The sequence below is a fragment of the Danio rerio genome, chromosome 21 (assembly GCF_052040795.2).
Source record: "Danio rerio strain M-AB ecotype USA chromosome 21, GRCz13ab, whole genome shotgun sequence".
Classification (NCBI taxonomy): Eukaryota; Metazoa; Chordata; class Actinopteri; order Cypriniformes; family Danionidae; genus Danio; species Danio rerio.
In genome coordinates, this window is record NC_141041.1 from 45,375,001 (window position 1) to 45,401,271 (window position 26,271).

Below are 26,271 nucleotides of genomic sequence, written 5' to 3' on the forward strand. Positions count from 1 at the left end.
CTGTGGATTCTTTGGGTACAAATATGTATGTTTTGAATAGGCACTGCCCCAGTGACAGCTCCTGTACCTTTATTTCTGAGAGTATGTGCACTTTCTGTTATTAGATAAAGTTTATTCTACTCATTTAGTTTTTCCAAATTTATGTTCATCTCGGCGTTTTCATTAAGCATTTTTTATGTGATAATGCAAAATAAATAATTGAAATAAAAAGTGGAGAATTTCTTAAAAGATTAACAGGTTGAAGTGAAGGTTTTTTCCTCCTGCAGGAGAGACTGTCTCCACATGAGGGCATCAGGCCGATGAGAGCCATTTTTACTCGAGAGGGTAATATTTTCACCACAGGCTTCACCAGGATGAGCCAGAGGGAGCTTGGACTGTGGGATCCGGTAATAATACAAATTAAAATTGCATTTCACTTAAAAAAAATAAAAATAAATATATATATATATATATATATATATATATATATATATATATATATATATATATATATATATATATATATATATATATGTATATATATATATATATATATATATATATATATATATATATATATATATGTATATGTATATATATATATATGTGTATGTATGTATGTATGTATGTATGTATATTTTTTGCAGTGTATTCATTGTTTTGCCGCAGCTCCGCTCTTCTTATTCATTGTCTCGCAGCCACATGAACAAAATACAGCCTGTAACTATCATTCCGTCCACACAACCGTAACATTGCCATTGTGGTCCAGTGGTCAGCACGTTGCGTTACGATGCTGTCGACCCGTGTTCTAACCTCTCCTTAGTTTTTTTTTTATTTTATTTTTTTCATTTTTATTGTTAAGACGTATAAAATTGTAAGGTTGTTGAACATTTGAAGTTCTAAAGCAGCTGTTTTTTTAAAAAAGACGTGATAGTGTCATTAGAAACGACCTTATTTTAATATAGTCAGTTGTGAACTGAGGTGGGCCGGTCTAAGGCTTGAAACTCCAGGGCTGAAAAGGAGTCCCACTCCGGCCCTGTATAAAAGACATTATCCTAAAGAAAATAAAGTTATAGGAAAAATACTGAAATTTCCTTCATTGAATTTCACTTGGGAAATATAAGAAATTTCACAGGAGAGCTAATTATTTTGCCTTCAACTCTACATAGTTAAATAAACTCAACTTAAAATGGCTTTAATTTAATTACTTTTTGTTCATCTGGACCTCAGCAGATGGACCAAAACCTTTCAGGCTTTATTAACATCTTTATGTTTAAAAAAATTAGCACAATTTCTGACACCTGAAGACTAATAAATGATGACAGAATTGGATGTTTGGGTTGAACTGCTGCTTTAAGATTTACTCATGTTATCCATTTAATCTCACTGCCCTGGTTTTCTTACATATAACTGATGGTGTAAATTCTGTCATTTCAGACTAATTTTGAAGAGCCCATTGCATTACTGGAGTTGGACACAAGTAATGGAGTTTTATTGCCTTTTTATGATCCGGACACTAATATAGTGTATCTCAGTGGCAAGGTATGACTCGGCTGCGTCTTCATTTGTTATCACTCGCAGACAGGCGCTGTAAAGTAGTCTCTGTCTCCACAGGGTGACAGCAGTATTCGGTATTTTGAGATCACAGAAGAGCCTCCGTATGTGCATTACATCAGCACATTCAGCAGCAAGGAGCCCCAGAGAGGAATGGGCTTCATGCCCAAGAGAGGAGTGGATGTCAGCAAGTGTGAGATCGCCAGGTCAGTTCTGCACGGTTACACCGGCAAATATCAAATACTGATCAATAGTTCCTTGTGCTAGTATAGCTGTATGATGTGGATTCAGTTACACGTACAGCTATAACAAAAAGACCGCTTGTAAAAGTTCACTAATAAATAAATAGATTTAGTACACTGTAAAACAGTTAGTTCTGTGTTTTCCAGTTATTTATGGTTGTGAATTGCATAATGGGATGTTAGTAGTTTGAAATAATGTGTTGATTAAGAAATAATATACAGAGAAATTAATCTGTAAAATAACAGAAAATGTACTGGCAGCTTATTACAAGGTTTTTGGCAGCAAAATGTACATGTCAAGCCTGGGCAAACACAGGGGAGGAACACAGGTGGAACTAATAAACATTAACAAATGGCAGGAACTAAAACAAAAGAGTCACGTGATGAAAACAAAGACACATGGAGAAGGAAAACATGGGTGAAGATCACATGACAAAAAACATGGAACACACGACCTGACATTACACCATCTCCCCACCCCCACCTCACCCCCTTTAAAAAGCGCCTTAAACAATAAACAGAAGGGTGAGAGGAGGTGGTCAGGGAAGACTCTAGGAGGGAGGAGCCAGGAGATGAGTTGGAGCACGTGGTAAGGAGGAGGTGGCCAGGGAGGAGTCACCGGAGGGAGGAGCCAGGAAGAGAGCTGATGCAGGAGGCGTAGGACCTAGGACACAGCCAGGAGGATGGCCCAAGGTGGAGTCGACAGAGGGAGGAGTGGTTGACGACTTCAGGGGGCCAACCGTGGGAGACACCGCAGCTAGAAGTGGAGCCCAAGGAGGAGATGAAGAGCCGTAGGGTGAAGGTGGCGTCCAGGTTCTGGAGAGCCGAGGTGAAGCGGATGGCTGATCCGACCGAAGCAACGAAGTCTGAAAGCCAGAGCCAGAGCGACAGAGGAGCGAGGTGTAGCTGGAAGGAAGGAGGAGCTCAACGTAGCTGGCAGGATGGAGGGACGAGGCCGACCAGAGGAGCGAAGTCCAGAGGTGGAGGCAGGGTGACCAAGACGGAGCTGGAGGTACAAGGGAGCTGGTGGTACAAGGGAGCTGGTGGGCTGATGGTCCACAGAGGAGATAAGGGAAGAAAGAGCCAACGTGGAGACGTTGGGTCGGAGGGCAGAGGAGAAGAGTCGGATGACAACCTCTGGTCGGCAAAACAGGTTGGCAGGCCTTCGTTGAGACCTCCTCAGTTGGAGCTGGAGGGTGAACTGTGGGACTGGCTGACTGTAGCAGCGCTGAAGTTGCCTGAATGGCTGTAGGTGATGACATCAGCGAAGGTGAAGAAGGGTGGGATGCTGCTCAGGACTCTTTAGCTATCGTCCCCTGGGATCAAAAGGCTGAAAGGCTGTTTGGGAACAGCGGAAGGCTTCGCTCCAGAAGTCTATTAGCAGCATTTCTGGGTCCAGGGACAGCTCACCCTCAGTGGTAGGTAGGTGGGCGGGGCTCTCGCTCGTCCTTCAATGTCCACCAGAACTACCACATTCAGCGTTGTTGCCGGCTCACACACCTTGTCAGACGGTTGGTTGAGCTCTTCCTGCTCTGTGATGTTCCGCTCTGTCGCTCTCAATGGCACACCACGGGTGGCTCTCCGTTTGCGGTGGGCTCTGGTGCATGATCACTGCAGATGGGCGATGGGCTGGTCACTGGGTTTGGAGTGCCACAGACAGTGAACAATGATCTGTTCCTCGCCAGTTTCCACTGCACATTGGTGGCGAGATTGCCTCAAGAGCCATCTTCGGACGACAGTGCTCTGCAAGTGGTTTTAGAGTTGTGAAACCCTCAGAGCATGTCATCCGGCTAGCTGGATTGAGATACTAGGAACAAAAATCGTCCTGTATTGTCCTCGAGGCTGCTTTCCTTTTGCTTCAGCATAAGGATGAGGAATTTAAGGGTGTAGATGGAAACCATGGGGTAAACACAAGGGGAAATAAAAGAAAACACTGGGGTAGAAAGACTATAGAAATGAAACAATGGACTAACTAAACTATAGGGCATAAATACACAAGGACATGATGACATTGACCACAGGGGAGGAACACAGGTGGAACTAATGAACATTAACAAATGGCGGGAACTAGAACAAAAGGGTCACATGATGAAAACAAACACACATAGGGGAACGATGAAAACATGGAACACAGGACCTGACAGTGCAACACCAACACAGACAATCTATCTCTTTAAACCAGGGGTGTCCAAACTCAGTCCTGGAGGGCCGGTGTCCTGCATTGTTTAGCTCTAACTTGCTCCAACACACCTGCCTGGAAGTCTTGATTAGCTGGTTCAGGTGTGGTTAATTGGGTTATAATTAAGGGTGCTTTCACACCTGTGAATCGATTCAGTTGTTCCGAGACAGAGATTACAAATTTGACATTGTTGCTCTTTGCTCTTGGAGCGGTTCACTTTCACACGGCAAAGTTTCTAATCGGACCAAAAGAGCTAAAACAAGTCACGTGTGAGTAAACTCTCCTCACATTGGTCAGAGTGTCAGGGTTTATTTTGCAGCGTCCCGCTCAGCTGTCAGGAGAGGTGGTGGTTTGGTGTGTTTGACAAGGTGTGCCCGACGTGCCTGAAGAGTGAGGAGAGATGCGGTGGGGAGGGGTGAGAAGGGTGCGCGACGTAGCCTATTTGAGGACCGGGAGGTAGACGCGAGATTACCGGGAGATCATCACTCGTTAGCGGGCATCCGGAGACTCACGAAACTTCCCGCCCTACTCATAATTCTCTCTTCATATAGCCGTATGCCCATTATACATCCATAAAACACAGTGATATAACCACGCTCGGATCGTTTGCTTTTTCACTGCAATCGAACTGCTCCAGAGTTCGTTTCAATTAAGCCGAGACCACCTCATTCAAGCGATCTCTGTGCGAATGATTTGGCGCGGATCCGAGAGCGACTGGTGGTTTCACATGTGCCAAATGAACCGCGCTAACTGGGCAAACGATACAGGTTCCGAAACAAAAGTGTAGGTGTGAAAGCACCCTAAAATATGCAGGAAACCGGCCCTCCAGGACTGAGTTTGAACACCACAGCTTTAAACTATTAAAAATGTCAATAAAAAGTAACTTTTCCCAACTTTTTAAGGTTATAAGTTGTCAGAAGAAAGATCAAGATCCCATAATGCAATTCTAAAGCATAAATAATAAAAAAATTCAAACATAATTCACAAAATATGGAAAACTTTATTGAAGTATATTTTTTCAGTGTAGCTATATGTATTTGAGTAATATTATATATTTATAAAGTTTATATACTTTATTCTACCAAGTATTCTACAAAAAATTCATATTCCCTCCCCTTAGCCAGGATGTTTAAAACTGATCTGACGGCACCGTAAAGACATTCATAATGTTACAAATACATGAAAAAAAGACTGAAATAATATCTCCACTTCAACTAAATATTAATCAGCATAACTCATTTATTAACCACAGAAGGCTGAAGTAATAATGCTGTAAAATCTGTTTTGTCATTGCAGGAGAAAAATAAAATCCATTATAATAGAAATCACAAATTTTAGATGGTAAAACCACACTCACACATAACTGTACTATATTTTTGATTAAATGAACAGCCTTGGTGACCACAGGTCTACATTTATATGATAAGAGTGCACTAAAAATGCCAAGTTTTCCTTTTGGATTTTAAAGTGTTTTAAATGTAACAACAAGACTTAAAAAATGTAAAAAGCTGTATTATTCATTCTTGATCACAGGGTAAAATGTCTCAAACTAAATTTAAGCTACATTTTAGGCCTTAAAAAGTCTTACATTTACTGAAATATTGTGTTGCAGGTCTTCATTTTCCTTTGTCCATGTATACAGTAGCTACCCAATCTGGCCAACACCTATACATTCACTAATAAGCCATCTCAATAAAACATTTTATTTAAAAATAGCATTAACTTCCTTTCCTTATAGTAATATTTGTTTAAAAGTTCTTCATTCATTTACTGCTGAGGACACTGATCTATATTTTTTTATTATCATGTTTTGATAGGGCAAGTGAAAATCTTTTCCAACTGGGATATAAAAAAAAATCCTTAGCATTTAGCCCTGTATACTTCGAAAAATTCATTCATAATGGTCTTAAAATGTCTTACAAATTGTAAATTTACCTTGATGAAACCTGCAGAAATCCTGAGTCAGTAGTTGACAATGTCACTTCGAATAAAAATAGTGCGTACAGTATGCGTTAGTATACCTGTAGTCCACCATTGTTGTTTTAGTTATTAAATACTCATGTATTACTGTAGATTGAACATGTAGCGACGACACGGTGGCTCAGTGGTTAGCACTATTGCCTTACAGCAAGAAGGTCGCTGGTGAGTGTCCCGGCTGGCTCAGTTGGCATTTCTGTGTGGAGTTTGCATGCTCGTGTTTGCGTGGGTTTCCTCCGGGTGCCCCGGTTTCCCCCACAATCCATAGACATGCGCTATAGGTGAATTGAATAAACTAAACTGGCCGTAGACGATGATATTTTCAGGCCTTTCTAAATGCTTGAAAATATAAATAAAAGTATTTTGTAACTGTAATGGCACACCTTTCGTACAAATCCTTACGTACCACCTTTTGCAGCTTCTATTTCTACAACCAGTATTTGCAAAAACGCGAGTAAGACCGAATCTTCTTTTAAAGAAAAGGTTTACTGAATAAATGCAAACAAAAATACAAAGTTACAATAGACTCGATCAGCTCGGTCAAAACACTGTGTTGCGCCCAACATCCATAACTCCAATCTGACTTAAACGTATGAACTAATGACCTCATGACGAATTGTTGTCGGAAGCCAAAATACCAAAGAAACTGTTTTAAAAATTGTATCAATTATTAAATTATGCATTTTAGATAATACAATTCAATTCAATTCAGCTTTATTTGTATAGCGCTTTTACAGTGTAGATTGTGTCAAAGCAGCTTCACATAAATGGTCATAGTAGCTGGATCAGGGTAGTTCAGTTCTTAGTGTTTAAGTTCAGTTCAGTTTAGCTCAGTTCAGTGTGGTTTGAAGTCATTATTGAGAGGTAATACAATCACAATGAATTTCTTATTATATTTAAATTTCAACTTTTATCATGTTTTAACCCTTTTAACTAAATTATTATCACAAATGAATTATGCATAACTGGCTCTTACAGTAACGATCTCAGTATGAAATCCAATTGCATTTCTTTGAACTTAGCCCTTTATGTCTTTGTCTAATAAGCTAAATGATCATATTGAGCATTCCCGAATCGTCTTTTTTCTGTAACAGATTATATAAACTCCATGAGAGGAAGTGTGAGCCTATCATGATGACAGTACCCAGAAAGGTAAGCTCAAGCTTATTGATTAAGGCCGTTTTAATATTGAAGTACTGTGTAGAAATAAACTCATGTAGCAGAAACAGAAGAGCTGATGATATGAGTAAAAGTACCTCTGTTTTTACACTTGCAGTCGGACCTCTTCCAGGATGATCTTTTCCCAGACACAGCAGGTCCAGATCCAGCTGTGGAGCCTGAGGAATGGATGGATGGACGAGACGCCGACCCCATCCTCGTGTCCATGAGGGATGGATATGTTCCTCCCAAAAGCAGAGAGCTGAAGGTGTCCAAGAAGAACGTTCTAGACAGCAGACCTGCCACACGCAGAAGCATGTCAGCCGTAGACGGAAGCAGTTTGCCAGTGAGTAGAACATCTGGATTCTTCTTGGTCTTCAAATTTCTCCTTCATTGCTTTTGTTTCTTCGGCATCTTTTTCAAAACTTCCGTAGAAGCAAATAGGGCTGGGAATCCTTTTCAGTTATTTGAAAAACAAATTCCCTTTGCAAATCAGATGATAAATGCTGTTTCCACATGGTGTAAATGGATAGTTCACCCAAAAATGAAAATGTACACATCCAAAATTTTTGAGATTCTCTCTTCAGTTAAACAACAAAAGAAGCCACTTTGAGGAATGTTGGAAACCATGAACCACTGAGTTCTATGAAAGATACTAGTCAATGGCTACAACATTCTTTAGAACATCTTCATTTTGCGTTCAACAGAACCGAAACCGCATACTTCCATTCCATATAGTACGCTAAAATCAGTATGTGAGCAGTACGCGAGAAGTACCCGGATGACTTACTACTTCCGGCGAGATTCTGGAGTGCGCATTCCATGCACGCTGCGCTATCCCATGATGCCCCGCGAGCGAATTCATGTATGGGAGTAAAGCGACGTAAATTACGCAGGTACGTCACGTGACTATGTCAAAATGGAGGATGTAGTACGTCCGAATTCCATTCATACTTTTCACATACATACGTTTAAATTTAAATGCAGTACCCACTGAGTCATAGGCGGTTTCGGATGCAGCCATTGTCTCATATTGCTACAAAAGTGATATTGCTGCAAAAGATGATTTGTTTTATTACTATATTAAACTACTGAAAATGTACAGTTCTCTGCATTACATCATCTATGCATCATTTAAAATTACAAATGACTCTTATGAATAAATTATTGCTCCACTACTTTCTCAGTCAGTCAGTTGGTCTCCTGACTCATTTACTGGATCAAATACTGTATGTAATAGCCATCATCACAAATTCTAAGCATATAGAAAATTAATCAAGATTTGCGATACTGTGTAATGGTGTACAAATATATATATATATATATACAGTTGAAGTCAGAATTATTAGCCCCCCTTTTTTCAACGCGTTTCTGATCATAATAGTTTTAATAACTCATTTCTAATAACTGATTTATTTTATCTCTGCCATGATGACAGTAAATAATTTTTGACTAGATATTTTTCAAGACACTTCTATACAGCTTAAAGTGACATTTAAAGGCTTAACTAGGTTAATTAGGCAGGTTAGGGTAATTAGGCAAGTTATTATATAATGATGGTTTGTTCTGTAGACTATCAGAAAAAATAACTTAAAGGGGCTAATAATTTTGACCTTAAAATGGCTTCAAAGAAAATAAAAACTGCCTTTATTCTTTATATTCGGCTTATATATATTATTATATATAATAGTTAGTGCTGGAGGCTTTGTATTATAAATATAGCAAATATATAGACTCCAGGGTCAAAAAAATATTATTTTCTAGAATTGAACAAATTTGAGTGTACAGTTGGCACTTTATTACTGGAATTAACATGTTTCTGGCATTCTATATGTAATGTAGGCCAGCTAGCAAAATGCTATGCAGGTAAACCTCACTCCTCTGACCTCTAAAGGTGCTCTAGGTGCAGACGCTAGAGGCCATGGTCTTTAGCCTTCTTGTTGAAGCAACCGACTCCCATTCAAAGAATCGCTGGTTCAATCCCAGCTCCGACCAGGTTGGGTGCAGTAGGACCGGTGGGTTACACGTGGGGGCTCGTCTGGGATGGGAGTGAGGTTTGGGGGGGGGGCAAGTGTAACGGAGGCCATCTAGCGAAATGCTATGCAGGTAAACCTTACTCCCCTGACCTCAAAAGGTGCTCTAGCGACAGACGCTACAGTCTGTGGTTTTTAGCCTTCTTATTAGAGCAACCGACTCCCATAAAAAGAACCACTGGTTCAATCTCAGCTCAGAGCAGGTTGGGTGCAGTAGCATGGCATTGTTTCAGTGACCTTATGCAATATCGCAGTTTATTTCCATTAAGAAATTCATTCTTTTATTTTTTAAGATCTTTTATTGTTTGATGGGAGACTCTCGACTACCTGATCCTGAGTCGTTGCATCTCAAGATGTTCAATTGATTTCAGGCCAAATGGTGGTCAAAATGAAACCTTTTTCAGATGAATCTTTGCATCGTCATCCTGGAATATGTCCATGGCACAATCAAAATTGTCACTGTTTACGCCTCCATTTGTTTCAACCCTGTTTGACTTTCTGTCTTCCATTGAACACACAGAAAAGATAGAATGAAGGATGCTGAAAACAGTCATTGACTTCCGCAGTATTTTTGTTTCTTCTATGAATGTCAATTGCTGCTTTTTACCAACATTCTTCAGAATATTCAGTGTTGTTTAACAGAAGCAGAACATTCATAAACGTTTACAACCACTTGAGTTTAAGTAATTGGTGAGGAAATTTTGAGTTTTGAGTGAACTTCCTTTAATTTCTAAGAAGAGTCATTAGAAACAATCAATAAAACAATATGAATTGATTCCCATCTCTACAAGCTAAACATCTTTTTTCAGATCCAGACTATCCTTGACTTGCTGTCTCTTTTCCCCCTCTCTCTCTACTACCACTTTCTGTCTTCTCTTTCCATCTACTCTCTCCATCTTCTTTCAAATTCTAGCCTCAGTTGTTGGAGAAGCTCATTGAGGAGATCCAAAATCTGAAGGCGACAGTCCTCTCGCAGGAGAAGCGAATCTGTGACTTAGAGAATAAGCTTTCGAAGTACACTAATGGCACAGTCTGAATAAAGCAACCGGTCCTGTGCACAGCTGCCCGGTTCACTGCTAACCCCTCACAACCCAAGTATGAGCACAGACAGGCCAAAGCCACTTCAAATCGCCCACATACTATTTGCTTTTAGTCAACACTAAGCGGCTCCACCACCGCTTGTCTCCACAGGCTCTTTTTAAATGTGAATGAATGATTAGATACAGCACATTTCGGAGCATTAGGAAACTTAGTATTGCAAAGGCACTTATAATGCTTTAATGACATTGCTAATATTGTGTGATAGTACACAGTATTAGCTATTCGGCTTTACTGTTTCGGACTCCCCTTATAGAAAATATGAGACTCACATGAGAAACACACATTTTCAAATACCCACTTTTGTTCCACGTGTGATTTTAAAGTAAAGCTCATGTGGTTACTGTATAAAGCCCTGTTCAGGTTACACAATTTTGTCCTGATTTGCTTGACGTTAAGGATCACGAGGATTCGTAAACAACAAGTGAAGTTTATTTATAAACAAATTTCGAGGGGATCACGTGCTTATGATTGTTCACAGCTGTTCCAACTTTAGCTAATGACTGATTATCCTATCAGACGATCCTTAACTCACTATAAATAACCAGACTTTTCTCATCTCAATATCTTCGTCTTGAAGAAACCCCCCCACCCAACCCTACTTTCCCTCCTTTAAAACGGGCGTCACGGTGGCCAGCGATTAGCGCTGTTACCTCACAGCAAGAATGCCCCTGGTTTAATTCCTTTCCAAACCAGACGGCATTTCTGTGCGGCGTTTGCTCGTTCTCCCCGTGGTCGCGTGGGTTTTCCCCAGGTCCTCCGGTTTCCTCCCACAGTTCAAAAACAAGCACTCTAAACAATTAATCAAAATACTTTAGCTAAACTCTGAGTACACCTTTCAGCATCCATATCTGACACTACAACAAGCAAGAGGGGGAGTCATCGAGATCTACCTGAGCTCAAACTCCCCTCTCGCCTTGCAACGGGAGGGAGCCCAAGGCTCGAGGATCTTATAAGCTCAGGGCTCTCTCCCGGGACAGCACGCCAAACTAGCTTTATTATCAATCATCAGCTAAGTGTGAACTCTTAAAAAATGAGTTTCTGGACACAGCATTCAATCATTTCTTCTGTAGTGTGACAAAGTGCTCGACAACCAATGCCATGTCTGTTACCAGTGTTGGGGAAGTTACTTAAAGAGGTGGTCCACTACGATATCATATTTTAAACTTAGTTGATGTGTAGCTGTGTGAACATAAGCAACATCTCTGAATGTGAAAAGTTCTAAGTTCAATGCAAAGGGAGACCTTGGTTTTTATAAAGTTAGCTTAGCAAAGCCTACAATGAACGAATTTTGGGGACTACAAAAAATATTTCACAAATATCACAAGTTTGTTTACTGCGCACCCCACACTGTGCAGGTAAGGGCCGTGGCCAGAGGCGCTGTAACGTTATAGCAGAGATAAAGCTAAAAATGCGTCTTAACACTGCTGTTTCCACAGAGCTTCGTCCGTTTATGTATTTGGGCTTCCAAAGGACACGACACAAAGACGGAAGTGCTTACAGTTCAATATTAATTATGTTCCAGAGAATTATAAAATACATAGCAAGCATGATTTGACAAAACAGCTCCAAAATCTCTCCAAGTACAGTGCTGGATTCAGCTTAAAGGTGCAGTAGGTGATTGTCTTCAGAAACATTTTTTGTTGTGCTGGTTGAAACTCTCTTCACAGTCTAGTAATGATTACAGTAAATGATCTAAATGTGTTTATATGTATTTTTATATTCTGGGTAAAGCATAAAACTAAAAAATGTTCATCAAATTAAATAGAGTCGGACCGTCATCTCCCTTAATTCCGATAAGCTGGTCAGACTGTCTGTCAGCAAATGTAGATTCTGACTTCTGCGCATGTGTTCATGCAGATCCTCCATTAGTGCGTGCCCGTCTGCATCACAAACGCACGTGCGCGAGCGAGCTGCGGGCCGCTTGCAGATGCCGAGTCGGAGCCGGAGGCGCCGAAGGACAGCCGAGCTCAGGCAGATTACTGTAAAGCCAGGCGCGGGTATAATTCGCCCTTAAAGCAGCCGCGCGATCATGAGACGGACCGGGAGAAATCAAATGCTGAATTGAAACTTTTAAATACCTGAATTAATATTGGAGTTACTTTAGCACGCTGGAGGAAGGACGACACCATGGCTGAAGTATCACTGTTAGACAGGTCATGTTCTGTTTTGAAGCTATTTTATGTTAGATTGTGTTATGAATGACTTGCACAGGCGTGTTGTTCAGCCACTGAAATCTCCCGGTGAAAGATGTGACTATTTTCAGTTTCATAAGGTTCTTTGACAGCATCTATAATGTAGATTTATATTTAGTTTAACAACAAAACACCAGTAAATAGCGCTATTCCGCCTAGCCTGCTTTATTGAGCTGAAGTTGCTTTTATATTCACATTGGGTCATTTTTGAACAATGACAGCCTTCCTATACTGGTTACCATGCTACTCTGAATATTCGCTCTGAAATAGCATGTAAGTGTGGCAAAGTATTTCATGTAATTCCTGCACGGTTCTGGCACTAACTAACTGGCGAATTGCATGAACTAGTGGGTTGTCTGTCGGCTGTTGTGACGCGATGCGCGCGCTCGCGATTTCAGGGGGTGTGGGTTTGAATCACAGTCCCTCCCCTCCGTCCAAAGATAATATGCTAAGCGGTTGGCATTTTGGCAGATCACCTACTGCACCTTTAAATTTCCTCAAAGCAGAAGCTGTGAGCTACAACCTGTAATTGTTTTTATTAGTTAAAATTGATCATGACATGTTCAGTGTCTAGCGTTAACGGTATGCTGTAGCAACAATGTAAACAATGCGAAATGCTGCTTTGCGGGCAAACGATTTAGCTACAGACTCATATTTATCAGTCAAACTGCTGTAAACACACACACTCCATCAGCACAGTCGTGTCTCTTATGTGTGAGCGCGACTGCATTGATTGTCTTCAGGCAGCTTTTTCATGCGTTTCACATCTCAGATAATGAAGTCGCAAAAGATATGTGGATGATTCATATTACTTACACCTGCATATTCCAGATATTTATGAAAGACGTCGTGTGACGCGTTGAGTTAAAAAAATACAGGTTAGCTTACCTGACTCGCGTAGCAGCAGAATAATAAATCAAGGCTCACACAGGTCGCATCCCACATCTTGTGCTTTATTCTTCTGTCACGATATCTTACAGAAAATAACTTAATCCGAGCATCAGAGAAAATGAAAGAAAAACTCCTATAAACATGAGCTTGTTACAGAAAGTTCACACATTCACACACACACACATAGACGCAGACAACATTCACACACACACACAAAGACGGGGGTCTTTTAAAGGAGCCGCACCCCATTTTCACTCGTTACAGACACTTGTCAGATTTTATTTTAGAGCAGGCAGGAGGTTGACTGATTGTTTACACAGCAGAAAAGCGCGTGCTTTTACGGGCGTGACGTGGAGCTGATCCGCGATTAGCAGCACATTATGACGGTGACCAATCAGAGTCACTTAAGGGCCTTTCAGAGGAACTAGGAAATATGACAGTCGTTTTCATGTTAGCTGAGTAGCTGTGTATAATCAAAGTGAGATTTAAGAAAAAATAACGCGATTTCCTTCAAGTGAAACATGAGCACACATTGCATCTTATAAACACAACCAAGCCTTAAAATTACATGGACCACCCCTTTAAAGTAATCAATTAAAAACGACTGATTATTACTTCAAAATTGTAATTTAATTACATTACTAATTACTTCATCTAAAAAGTAATCAGATTACTAATGACTTTACTTTGAAACTACTTTTAAAACATAAAAATACTCTTTCAGTCATTTCATTTTCACTGAAAAAAACATTGAACACAGCAGCTTGACCAATTCAAAAGATGCAGATTTTTCCCAGCAATGTAATTAAGATACAGTAACTCATTACTGTGAAACGTGTTACACCCAACTCTGTGATCCTTCACAAAGTCAACCCACAAAGTCTAGCGAGTTTCATTTCTTTCCTGTAGTCCACAATAGATTCCGTCACATGGGTGACATTTAATCGACCAATAGGAGCACAGAATCTCCTCCGTACACAGCTTTCAAAATGGCCAAACTAAAGAGAGAAGACTGTGCTACTAGATAGACATGAAGTTATGACAACAGTACACTTGCCTGTATGTGTCATCGAGAGACTATCATGACAGAATAAAAAGATAAATGTTGGCGATAGATGGATTTAGCAGCAATCGCTTACGCTTTCAATCACAATAGTGACTCAGTGTTTCTCATACAGGCTTTTTTTTGTAATGGTGCAGGTTTTTTTAATAGGAACATAACTGAAGTAACCGAATGTCTACAAGAAGTTTTGTTATCATTTGAATTTTAAGTTCCTTTAGCATTTGTGCGCGTAGGCAATCTTTGTTTACAGTCATTGTTGGGAAATCGCTCCTGCAGCTTCAAAAGCACCTCTTGCTGGCACACAATGAATCTACTTATCTGCTGGTGTCATTCAGGAAACATGCGCATTAATGGGGAAACTGCTGTCTGTGGGAAACGCACGATGTGACAATTACAGAGACGCATATTTGTAATTTACGCGGCTGCTTGATGACAGCATATGCATTGTAGACATTGCGGGATGATTGAACATGTTAAAAAAACATTGATAAAACACTGATCATGTTTGATCTCATCAAAATCCCACAATCTGACAGCGAATTGTGTAGTCTGAACTGGGCTTGAAAGTCTAATCAGGATGCAATTATTTATGTTAAAGGCAAAACAAACTTTTTATTTTAGGAGTCACAAATCCTTGTTTTAACATTGAACTTCAGACAGAAAAGAATGTAGCTGCAGCTTGTTATAGTTGTTACGAGTCACTTTGTCTTTGGTAGTGCCTTTGTGAACATACCTCATGAACAGACCAGGATTTGGGATCAGATGGTAGCAAATGTAGCTCTTATTTGGTCATCTATGACATGACAATAATATGACATAATTCACTTCATAACTTTAGGTTTTTAGTGTATACTTTTAAGTATAATAGGTAAGAAAAGCTGCAAAACGCCTGTTTTCCATACAGAAAACATGATCGATTATTGGATTCATAAAGGGCCAGATATACTTTAAATGAAATCAAAGAACTGGTAAGACAAAGTGAAGACACTTCTAAAGAAAATCAGCCCAAACAGTGTCATTGAAGTTCATTTCAGGAGTTTGAAACAGCTTACCAAAAAGCTGTTAACTGCCATTGGTGTGTGGATGATTATGTAATTGGTTGCAGTCCACAGAGACTCTTCTGGTACAAGATGCATCATGCCAGGTCTTGCATCAGTGTCATGGAATGTTTTTTTTTTTTTTTGGTTCTTGCACAACCATTTGAGATCACATATTCAAGTATTTAAGTCTCGATTTTCACTGTGTAGGGAAAACTCTTGAGATGACATTCATGCACATGGCTTGTTGTCAAACCTTTATACAAAAATATCAAATCTAAATCGAAAAATCTGACGAAAAGAATGTTCGCATTGCCTTTGTCCCTCTTCTGCAGAGAGTTCTTGCATTATTACTAACCTCTCACTTCACACACCTCTGCCTTTCCAGCTTTGACCAACACATTTAGAACTCACGTGGCTTGTTTAACATTACAAAATGTAAATATTCTAGAAAAAAAGAGCAAAATTTGAAAAACCAAAGACATTGGTTTGTGTTTGTAGAGGATACTTTGTGAGTATTATGGTTTCAATAAAAAAAAACCTTTTTGTACAAAAAAAGAGCTGCTGTTGATGCATACAGACACTCATAAAAATGTACGACCACACACACACACACGCACACACACACGCACACACACAAACACGTTTGTTTTTGTCAAAAGTGGGGACATTACATAGGTTTCTATTCATTTTATACTGTCCAAACCCTATATTGTATTGCCCTCACCCCACCCTACCCCTAAACCCAACCATCACAGGAGACTGTGTGCAGCTTTACTCTCTGATTAAACTCATCCTGTAGGATTTATTAGCATTTTGAGAAACGAAGACGTCACCAATGTCCTCATATTTCACCTCCTTTTTGTAATACCTGTGTCATACCCATGTCATTATACAGATTTGTGTCCTGATATGTCACAAAAACACGTACACACACACACACACACTACGTAAGTAACTGTTTTCTCTGTGACTAGATAATTTATTTCTAGGCATTTATAATAAGTTTGTAGTTCACTTTTAGTCACAGGACCATACATTTCTGTTACACAAACAACCCAGGAACAAAGGGTACGAGTTTGGGTGCAATATCCTCAAGGTCTCCTACCTATTCAGTCTGTGAGCTGTTAATGATCAATGTGTTCCATCGCCGCAGCACTTCAAGTGGATTCTGATGGCAGTAAATGAGAGAACTGCTTGATTCTTGTACATTTAAGTGGCGAAACTGCAATTAGTTCCATTTGATTGCTGTTAGGCTGCTTCCTATAGCTAAACTCGCCCTGTGGAGGTACTGTTAATGATTTCTAAAGCAGGGGGAGCACGGTTGCAATGGGGAGAGGAGGCGGTGCGATGTGCTAGAACATAACATTTGGTTTAAAGATCTTTTGAGTTTTTCCATTTGCTCATTGTGCTACTGGAAACCCGAAGGTTACGGAATTGGGAGCAATGTGCGTCTTCTTTCTCTGCTTGCTACCTTCTCTGCTGCTGGTCCTGCTAAAGCTTTTGCTTAGATGGACCTGGATTTGTCATCTAGCAGACAGTACTGTTCAGCAGTCGGGCCGCTGTGTGTGGATTACGGCCTGTAGACTCCTAAAACTGCCCTACCTTACAGTATCAGAAGACATGGGAGAATGTCAGAATGGGATCAGACTGATCTGTAAACCCACAGCCCTTGCCAACCACCTGAAGAAACACTGCCAAGCTTTGTCGCATCCTCCACTGGCAAGGTGGCCTCATGATGACCCTCATCGTCAGATCATCACCAATCTCATGTGGCCCACAAAGGAAGGTGTTGAACTGCAAGCAGGAGTTCGCTTTACCAGGGATAACCTTCTACTAGAGGACGGGGGTATTGTAGCCATGGACTGGGCCGTGTGTCTTGCTGACCACCAAGCACATTTTAAAAGAGATCATCATCTTGGAGGAAGAGCTTCGGGGGGTCTCCCAAGCAGTCTGGCTATTGTTATTATAATTCCCAATGCCCTGGGCAGAGTAACGCCACACTTGCTCAGACTCTGCAACCAGGCTTTGCAAGAGGGTTTCTATCCAGTGGTGTTCCATCGTCGTGGTCACGGTGGTTGTCCATTGACCACTCCACACTACCAAGAGTTCGGAAATCCCTCAGATCTGGTCCAAGCGGTGGCTTACTTGAGAAGTCATCATCCATCCTCAACTTTGTTTGCAGTAAGCGAGGGCTCAGGATCTGGGCTGCTGCTGTCCTATCTTGGGGAATGCGGCTCTTCATCCTACCTTACGGCAGCTGCTTGCATATCTCCTGTTTTTCATGGACAACTGTGGTTTGAAAACAAGCCTCCATGGTTGTACCACTGGACAGACCTCATCTACCGCAAGCTTCAGATAAACAGGTAGCAGATCGCACAGATACTGTACATGTAGACGGCATGAGGATTTTGGACTGCTGTACGATGACTGGTTTATTATATCACTCAATCAAATTATTTATAGAAGTGTATGAATGTATCAAAGTAGTTAATGCAACCTGTGTCCGACTGTATGTTAAAAGGTAGTAAAATTGGCTCCACTTGCCCTTAGAGAGACATCGCATGTTGTTAGACACGCAAGCGTCAATTTAACTTGCACGAAAGTCCTAATTTTGATAGTCCTTCATGGATATTTTGAAGGTGACAGGATCAATTCAACCCCATTTTCATATGTAGCTCCACACTACAACCTTGTAGCCTTGAGTTCCCTTTTGAAATTGGCAACAAATGCTAAAAAGCAAAAGTAAACTGTTGTTAGTTCATACATTGTAGCCTTTTTAGAGATGCAATCTGAAGGAAATGTCGATACAAAGTATGGGGCTTGTAGCGAAATGAGGGTAAATCATTTGAGGGTGCTTTCACACCTACACTTTTGTTTCGGAATGTATCTCGTTTGCCCAGTTAGCGCGGTTCATTTGTCATATGTGAACAGGGCAATCGCGCTCTATTCCGCGCCAAAGTAATCGCTCCAAGAATGAGGTAGTCTCGGCTCGATTGAAACGAACCCTGGAGCGGTTCGATTGCAGTGAGAAAGCCATCCGATCCGAGCGCGGTTATATCACTGTGTTTTATGGATATGTAATAGGCATACGGCTATATGAAGAGAGAATTATGAGTAGGGCGGGAAGTTTCGCGAGTCTCCGGATGCCCGCAAACGAGTGATTATCTCCCGGTAATCTCGCGTCTCCCTTCCAGTCCTCAAATAGGCATCGTCGCGCACCCTTCTCACCCCTCCCCACTGCATCTCTCCTCAGAATCGCGCGCGTGCACCCTGTCAATCACCACCAAACCACCACCTCTCCTGACAGCTGAGCGGGACGCTGCAAAATAAACCCTGACACTCTGACCAATGTGAGGAGAGTTTACTCACACGTGACTTATTTTAGCTCTTTTAGTCAGATTAGAAACTTTGCAGTGTGAAAGCGAACCGCTCCAAGAGCAAAGAGCAACAATGTAACATTTGTAATCTCTGTTTCTGAACAACTGAATCGATTCACAGGTGTGAAAGCACCCTAAGTTTGGGGTGAACTGAATCTTGTTAAAGTAGGAGTACGAGAATTGAACGAACTGAGAATTATATGAAAAGGGCAATTAAGATTCGAAGTCTTTGATTGTAAACATTTGACCTCTTTCACAGATACGCCACTGCTTTGAGCTCTGTAATGGATGTAGCAAAAATTCTACGCTGCAGCTCCCTGAGAGACATGGAAGAGCTCATGTTCTGTGCTACCAAGCAGCCGGATCACAGATCGTCAGACTCTGTGGACTATTCAAGATCCTCTCAGAAGCCTGACTGGACCTGTTACTGGGAAAAGAATGAGCCTTTGCGAGACGCGGACGAAGTGGCAGTGCCAGTGCTATGCTTGTGTAGCCAAGATGATCCTCTTCTTCCACCCGTCTCCACTATACCGGAGGCACTGTTTCACAACAGCCCTTACTTCCTGCTGGCCTTGACGGAACAGGGAGGCCACTGCAGCTTCATGCATGAGGATGGACGTGGAGGCGCTACATCCTGGAGTCACTCTGGGGTGTTGGAATACTTCAGAATAGTTGCTGATTTCTTCGGGGTGGAGGAGAAGAAAGGGTTGAAAGATGTTGCTGCACACTTTGGCAGCCAGGGCCTGAAGCATAGCGCGAGTGCAGTCTTTTCTAAGAGGAGGAGGTCAACCTTGCTTCGCAAAGAAAGACCAATCTTAGGCTCACGAAGACGACAGGTCTCAACTCCCTCGGATACCTTCGAAGAGGACCAGGAGGTTTTTACTTGGAACAGATCCTACACCCGCTAAGTGAGAGAAGCATGTAGTGTAGTGTTCTGCTAATGCCAAACATCCTTCCATAATGCACAGAACATACTCAAGGCAGCCAACGTTATAGATTAAAAAGAAGACAACAAGAAATAATGATTCACAGAAAGGACATGTACTGAATAGCAAGGGGCTTAATTAAGCCGACACCTGAAGATTTTAAGTCCAACTTGCCTTAACAGACCTGCAAGGATGTTTCTAGAAAGCCTAGTATTTTATGATTAGGTAACGCAGGTGTGTCTGATTGGGGTTGGAACTGAACTTTGAGGACACTGGCCCTCCTGAGCTAAGTTTGGACACCCCTGGATGCTATATTTAGCGATCCTATAGTCTTTGCAAAAACTAATCACTTGGAACCAACTGGAAAAGACCTTTTCCTCTCAGTAAACATGATTGAACAATAATGAGCCCATACCTGTCAACATTGGGATGTGAAAATAAGAGATATGCCCACCATAATAAGAGATTCCCCCCACCCCCTCTCCTTTAAAATAATCCCCAAATTACTAAATATGCTCATTTGGAGCTGTTTCATTGTAAATAAACAGTTAAATGGTCAGTAATATGTTTTAAAATGAACATTAACTGAAGAAAAATAAATATTTACATTAACAGCAAATACATTAGCAAACAGTTCAGGGTATTAAAATTAATAGCTATTATAATGCAATAGAATTATGCTATCAATCTCATTATACGTTTCTCCACTGTATAACTTACACATTCTGATTAAAGAGCAACCAATGAATCTCTCATTTATTATTATTATATTAATATTATTATATTAAGATTTTTTTTTATTACATTAAATTAGAGGTGTCACTTTAAAAATGCACACATCATACGTTATAATGAAACCATTCGACTGCTTTTCTTACTTTTTATGCTCATTTAAGATGAAAATAGTTGTGTTTGGGGAAAAAAACCCACCAAGATCGACATGTTTATATGTTATTATTGTTAATTATGTGTGTTTAAACGCACCCAAAAGCCAGTCTTTCTCTCCGCTTCAAATCGCGAGTACAGAATCCGTTTAGCAAACAGCGTCTATTCATCACTATGGAGCGCGTCAGCTGACAGTCATGCACTATTATATGACTGTTTTGAGGATTGTATAGGATGGGCGACGGCACCTGTAATCAAAAGGAGATGGAATCGCGCCGTTTTAAATATTTATTTATCAGAGTTTTCATTCCTAAACTAAGGCTCACGTTTTAGAGCAAGGGGCGACCCCTGGTGGTTCGGCGGTATGGGTTGCTTATCGGCTGTTCAGAGAAAGACTGCAAATACGGGAGAAATACGGGAAAAAACCTTTACGGGATGATAGCGGGATAGAACTGTAAAATACGGGAGAATCCTGGGAAAAACGGCAGGGTGGATGGGTATGAATGAGCCCCATGTCAAATGTTCAGCATCTGAATTCTGAATGTTGAGAAGAATCATTAACGTCAACATCAATCGTCAAATGACAATGGACAAACATGTATTAAAACATACAAACGACAATGAAAATATACTAAAATTACTTTATTACAGTTGATTTCTTTGTCCAGTAGCCCTCTGCCAACAAAAGGAGTAATTACAAACACAACATTACATTTGTCCCCTTACGTTTTTTTTGTTTTTGTTTCATTTTTGCATCTTAATTCACTTGTAAGTGTTTTTGTTACGAATAGCCATCATTTTTGTAATCTCCAACATTCAGTTTTTTACAATCTGTACATTTTAATACAGGTTATACATGGATTGCTATGGTGATGTTGAAGCAGGAAAAACAAGACGACCATCAAAAAGAATACTGGTAAATGCACTGTACAGAGATGTACCACATTTCTAGATTATTATTCATCCTGTTGTTTTCACACTTATCAAAAGGGTCATTAAAACAAGGATGATAAGAGCTTTCAAAGAATCTACTCTCTTATATCAGGGTATACCTTGTATCCCTTGGAAAATACGGCATGGCCCTGCATGAGAGGGTAGACTCGATGTCAAAAAGATCACATTTTGAGTCTATGGCTGTTCCTCTGGTCCAGTGATTCCATTAGAGAATTGACTGTGATTAAATGATTGGCAAGTGATATGAATTAGCCAGGGTCAATGACCATGTAGCCCAAATCTATAGGATTGGCTACACGTTGGCTCAGTATTTTTTGTTTTTTTTTTGTTTGTTTTTGTCAGACTGGCAACTTCATGAAAACTGCAAGGCTATGCATGTATCAGAAGTGTGCCAAAATAGCATTCGGAGATAATAGATCATACAGACAGCAGTGATATTCTGAACTGGAATTCCTTTTGCTGGAAAATGTTTTTGAAGCCATTCAGTAACAGGCATGATGGCGATTTATTGATTTATTTTGAATGAAACTGAAAGAAAACCCATGGCGTTTATGTTTCAGAGGATGAAAGTTCACTGCTGGTTCACAGATAACAGAACATGAGTACTGGCACTAGTGAATATGGTAATTCATACTTTTGAAAGCAAGAAGAGCAGCAAGCAAAGAGAGGATGATGGAAACATCCATATAAAGAGGGATATCATTCATCAGTCTAAGTCAGGGGTCACCAAACTTGTACCTGGAGGGCCGGTGTCCTGCAGATTTTAGCTCCAACCCTAATCAAACACACCTGAACAAGCTAATCAAGTTCTTACTAGGTATATTTGAAACAATCAGGCAGGTGTGTTGAGGCAAGTTGGAGCTAAACCCTGCAGGGACACCGGCCCTCCAGGACCGAGATTGGTGACCCTGCTCTAATTGCAGGGGGAATAAACTCTTGTTTGGGGCTTCGCTTGACATCTCTGAGAATATTTATCTCTCTCTATATATAACTTTTTTTCTCTTTTTAAATAATCAATATTAGAAACCAAGTTCTTTTCCTTTTATTTTCACATTCAAGCAATTCAATTTTCATGTCGTTTTAAACTTGGGTGTTTATCAGGATTTCCATTTCTTTAAATTTCTAAATATACAATATACACATGTTTTCCTATACATCTCACTCAAAGCGCTCTCCTGGCTGTGTACCCTTCCACCGTAATGTTTTATATGCTAACTGACCTGCTGCGTTGCATTTTCAAATCACTTCATTTCTACATGCTGTGATAAGTGTTGGGTGGGAGGGTGGCCGGCGGTCGCTGGAGCTCTGGGGTGGGCATGAAAGAAACGAAGGCATTGCGGGGACGACAGCAGCGGCACCCACCCATACAGCAAAAACATTCAGCGGTCTCAAGCCAACCCAGACCAGAACCTCCACACCCAGAAATTCCACACAACACTGTTAAACCCAGCCTGGGAAAGAGGAGGAAGGGGCACCGAGGTCCATCGGATCTGCTTCTATGCGACCAAATAAGAGTAGTGACGAATGGTAAAGTGCTTTCTGTGATGTTAAGCGATGTGAACATGAGAGAGGCTATTCTCCTTTTGCATAGTTGCGATTGTTAACTTTGGCATCACTAAATTAAGACTAAAACATAAAACATTAACATACTTCAACGGCTTCTACCATACTGTTTTCCAGGAGGGACGTTCTCCTGCGCCAACATGCTTTAACGCTCAAGTACATTCATAAAGCAAACCCTGTTTTTGAGTGCCGTTCAGTCCAACACAGCCTTACTTTTCAGGTTCCTCCACAACTGTAAGTCATATCAAGTACCTCATAACCACCTGTCCTTTTGGCCGATAGAAAATAACAAACGTTAATACACTTATTAGAAGAGTTTTAAACGGTTTTCAGAAAGCAAATTGGCGTTCTGCTCTACATATCGTTTTTGGCTATGGAAGGTTGGAAGTGCATGGCAAAATAAAAACTCAAAATGACAAAAGATTCTTGGTATTTCACAGTTTTCATAGTTGAAGTTTGTTCTGGCACAAAAAGAGCATACTGTTATCATCAACACTTTAAACATTAGTGCTTGCAGTTTATAAAATACTAAACTATACAATCAAGTGCACTGTAAAGCTTGAAAGTTTCACATTCTGCTATCAAACCTTTCTACCGAGAATGCTCAAACTCGGTCCTGTAGTGCCGATGTTTTGCAGATTTTAGCTCCAACTTGCCTCAACACACCTGCACAGATGTTTCTAGAAAGTCTAGAAGAGCTTGATTAGCTAGCCCAGGTGTGTCTGATCAGGGTTGGAACTAAACTAAACTTTGGAGGACACCGGCCCTTCAGGATTGAGTTTTGGCACCCCTGCTTTAAAGCTGTGTTTCTCAACCATGAGGACCACCAACACTGCCTGTTTTGCATGTCTCCTTTGTCTGTTACACCCATTACAGGTCGTTCAGTCTCCGCTAAAGAGCTGATGATCCGAGTTAGGTGTGTTTGGTTAAGAAGACATGGAAAATGTGCAGAATTGCTGGTCCTCCAGGAATGTGGTTGAGAATCACAGCTTTAAACCGTCCTTCTATTTGCAACAATAGAGCTGTGCATTCTACTGAAAAGCTCAAGTTTAAAGAAATGATCAGCGTTCATCTCCCACTCTCTGCAATCAACACAACCTGCTAAGACCATGATAAAAAGCCACTGCATTAAAACTTGCATACGGTCTCACCTGTGAGAGCTCATGCGCACAGCATTCATGCATTCGTTCTTCAAGTCAATCTAACACGCTCTAAAATCTTCTCTGCATTCAAAACCTTTCCACATCACCGCAAAGACATCTCCTGACATTCAAGCTGAACTTTGATACATCTGGCCAGAATACTTTCAGTGGAATTGTCCATCTGGCTGACATCCTTAGAACTGGAACTATGATGGATGCGGTTTGTGCTTGTGTATAAAATATATATTGAAGACAAGAATTAAAGGAATGGGTGTAAAACTATACTAATGACCATGGTGCCCCTTTATCCCTTCCCCTATGGCATTCTGGGTCAAGCCAGTGTGTTGCGGGAGAGCAGCGTGTGGTCTTACGTGAAGGACAGGTGCGAGCCATTGGAAATCTGAGAGGCGATGCTGGAGCTCCTGCTCATTGCCTGCTCACCGCGGCCACCTGAGGTGCCCCGCCGTCCCCCCGGGGGACTGTTCCTCAGCCCGCTGCTTCCCCCACTAGAGCGCTGGCTGCCTCCAGACCCATGGTGCCCCCATGGAGGTGGTCCTCCTGGAGGTAGGCCGTGACCCCAGGGCTGCTGGACTGAGCCACTGTGGCTTGGATGGTGGTGGTGGTGGTGGTGCTGGGAGCCCCAGTTGCTCTGCGCCCCTGGAAAGCTGTTGCTGTGGCTGTCAGACGAGAACAGGCTGGTGAGCATCATGTTGCTGAAGCCCAGACGCATGCTCTCAGAGTCAAACGCCTCGATCTCCCGGGCCTGCTTCTCTAACAGACTGCGGATGCGTTCGGAGCGCTCGTTCTGCAGGGCAACCATCTCCTCTTCAATCTGAGCAAAAGACAAAAACAATCAGGAAACACTCTGGATGAAGGCATTCACGCTTATTAGCTGCTGCAAGGATAAGAGGTTTTGCCACGGGGTTTATGGGAATTCTGTTTTACCTACCAGGTTGGTCCCCCAAAAAACTAGACCATACCATAGACCAGTGTTTCTCAACCATGTTCCGGGAGGACCACCAACAGTGCATGTTTCGCATGTCTCCTTTGCCTGTTACACCCATTACAGGCCTTTCAGTCTCAGCTAATGAGCTGATGATCAAATAACAGGTGTGTTTAGTTAACGAGAAATGGAAAATGTGCAGAACTGGTGTTTCTCAACCATGTTCCTGGAGGACCACCAACAGTGCATGTTCTGGATGTCTCCTTTGCCCACCCATTACAGGCCCTTCAGTCTCAGCTAATAAGCTGATGATCAAATAACAGGTGCATTTAGTTAACGAGAAATGGAAAATGTGCAGAACTAGTGGTCCACCAGGAACATGGTTGAGAAACACTGCCATAGACCTTACCATGCCATTTTCCTGACTGCATCTGCACCACCAGTAGGAAATCTAGAATGACTCAGTTTGTAGACGAATTACTTGTTTGTAAACATTCAGGATGTGCGCACAGCGAGCACACGTGAGTACTAGCATTTACAGCGAGGGGATGACATCTGATGCAATACAGAGTTTGTTAACTTAGAAATTAGCTATATCGATTACACACATATATATATATATATATATATATATATATATATATATATATATATATATTATTTACATAATGCTTTCAGCAAATAATAACAGCTTGTCACAGTGATAAGTACAGTTATTCAGCAAAATTTTCATTAAAGTGAGCAGCGTTTATCTGACAGGTCCATTTGCGATAGCACCCTCCCAATGGATATTGGATAAGACAAAATGGCCAAGCATGCAGCCCCAAACACAAAACTATCTTATTAAAACTCCAAGTGATTTTACAAGAGAGAAGTTAAAGGCCTACAAGTCTTTGGATACCTACAGTTTTGTTCTGTGTGGTCATGTGCAGGAAATAATGTTCCAAGATTACCAGATTTAAAACTTTGTAGTGCTAAAAACCAAAGACAAGGAAAGAAGACGGAACTGTACAAGACCTGGGTAATCACTAACAAGCAAAACAACTGCATTCTGACAGCGAACTGCATCTGT

At 41.1% G+C, this 26,271-nt stretch overlaps 3 protein-coding genes across 7 annotated transcripts in view; 2 read left to right on the plus strand and 1 right to left on the minus strand.

The window, feature by feature from the left end:
* coro6 (coronin 6) overlaps nt 1-21,621 on the plus strand; it is a 49,318-nt gene extending 27,697 nt beyond the window's left edge. For 2 of the 3 annotated variants that reach the window (XM_087299363.1, XM_087299364.1), the window contains exons 6-11: nt 267-386; nt 1,417-1,521; nt 1,594-1,739; nt 7,026-7,083; nt 7,208-7,435; nt 10,036-10,667. In XM_087299363.1, coding sequence (XP_087155489.1) covers nt 267-386; nt 1,417-1,521; nt 1,594-1,739; nt 7,026-7,083; nt 7,208-7,435; nt 10,036-10,158 — 780 coding nt within the window. In that variant the 3' untranslated portion in view covers nt 10,159-10,667. 3 annotated transcript variants of the gene reach the window in all.
* Nucleotides 13,356-20,460, plus strand: LOC110437708 (protein ABHD15). The gene is made up of 2 exons (XM_087301937.1): nt 13,356-17,772; nt 19,046-20,460. The coding sequence occupies exons 1-2, from the start codon at nt 16,853-16,855 to the stop codon at nt 19,692-19,694; spliced, it is 1,569 nt and encodes a 522-aa protein (XP_087158063.1). The 5' UTR covers nt 13,356-16,852; the 3' UTR covers nt 19,695-20,460.
* The window catches only part of taok1b (TAO kinase 1b), a 51,196-nt gene continuing 46,149 nt past the window's right edge, over nt 21,225-26,271 (minus strand). The window contains exons 20-21 of one of the 3 annotated variants that reach the window (XR_015520704.1): nt 22,464-25,088; nt 21,225-22,262 (exon numbers count right to left, since the gene is read on the minus strand). Coding sequence is in view for 1 of the 3 variants with exons in the window: in XM_087301901.1 (XP_087158027.1) it covers nt 24,624-25,088 (465 nt within the window). In the remaining 2 variants the exon portion in view is untranslated. Of the gene's footprint in view, nt 25,089-26,271 lie in introns of all 3 variants that reach the window. The other 2 variants (XR_015520705.1, XM_087301901.1) reach the window with 2 other exon arrangements.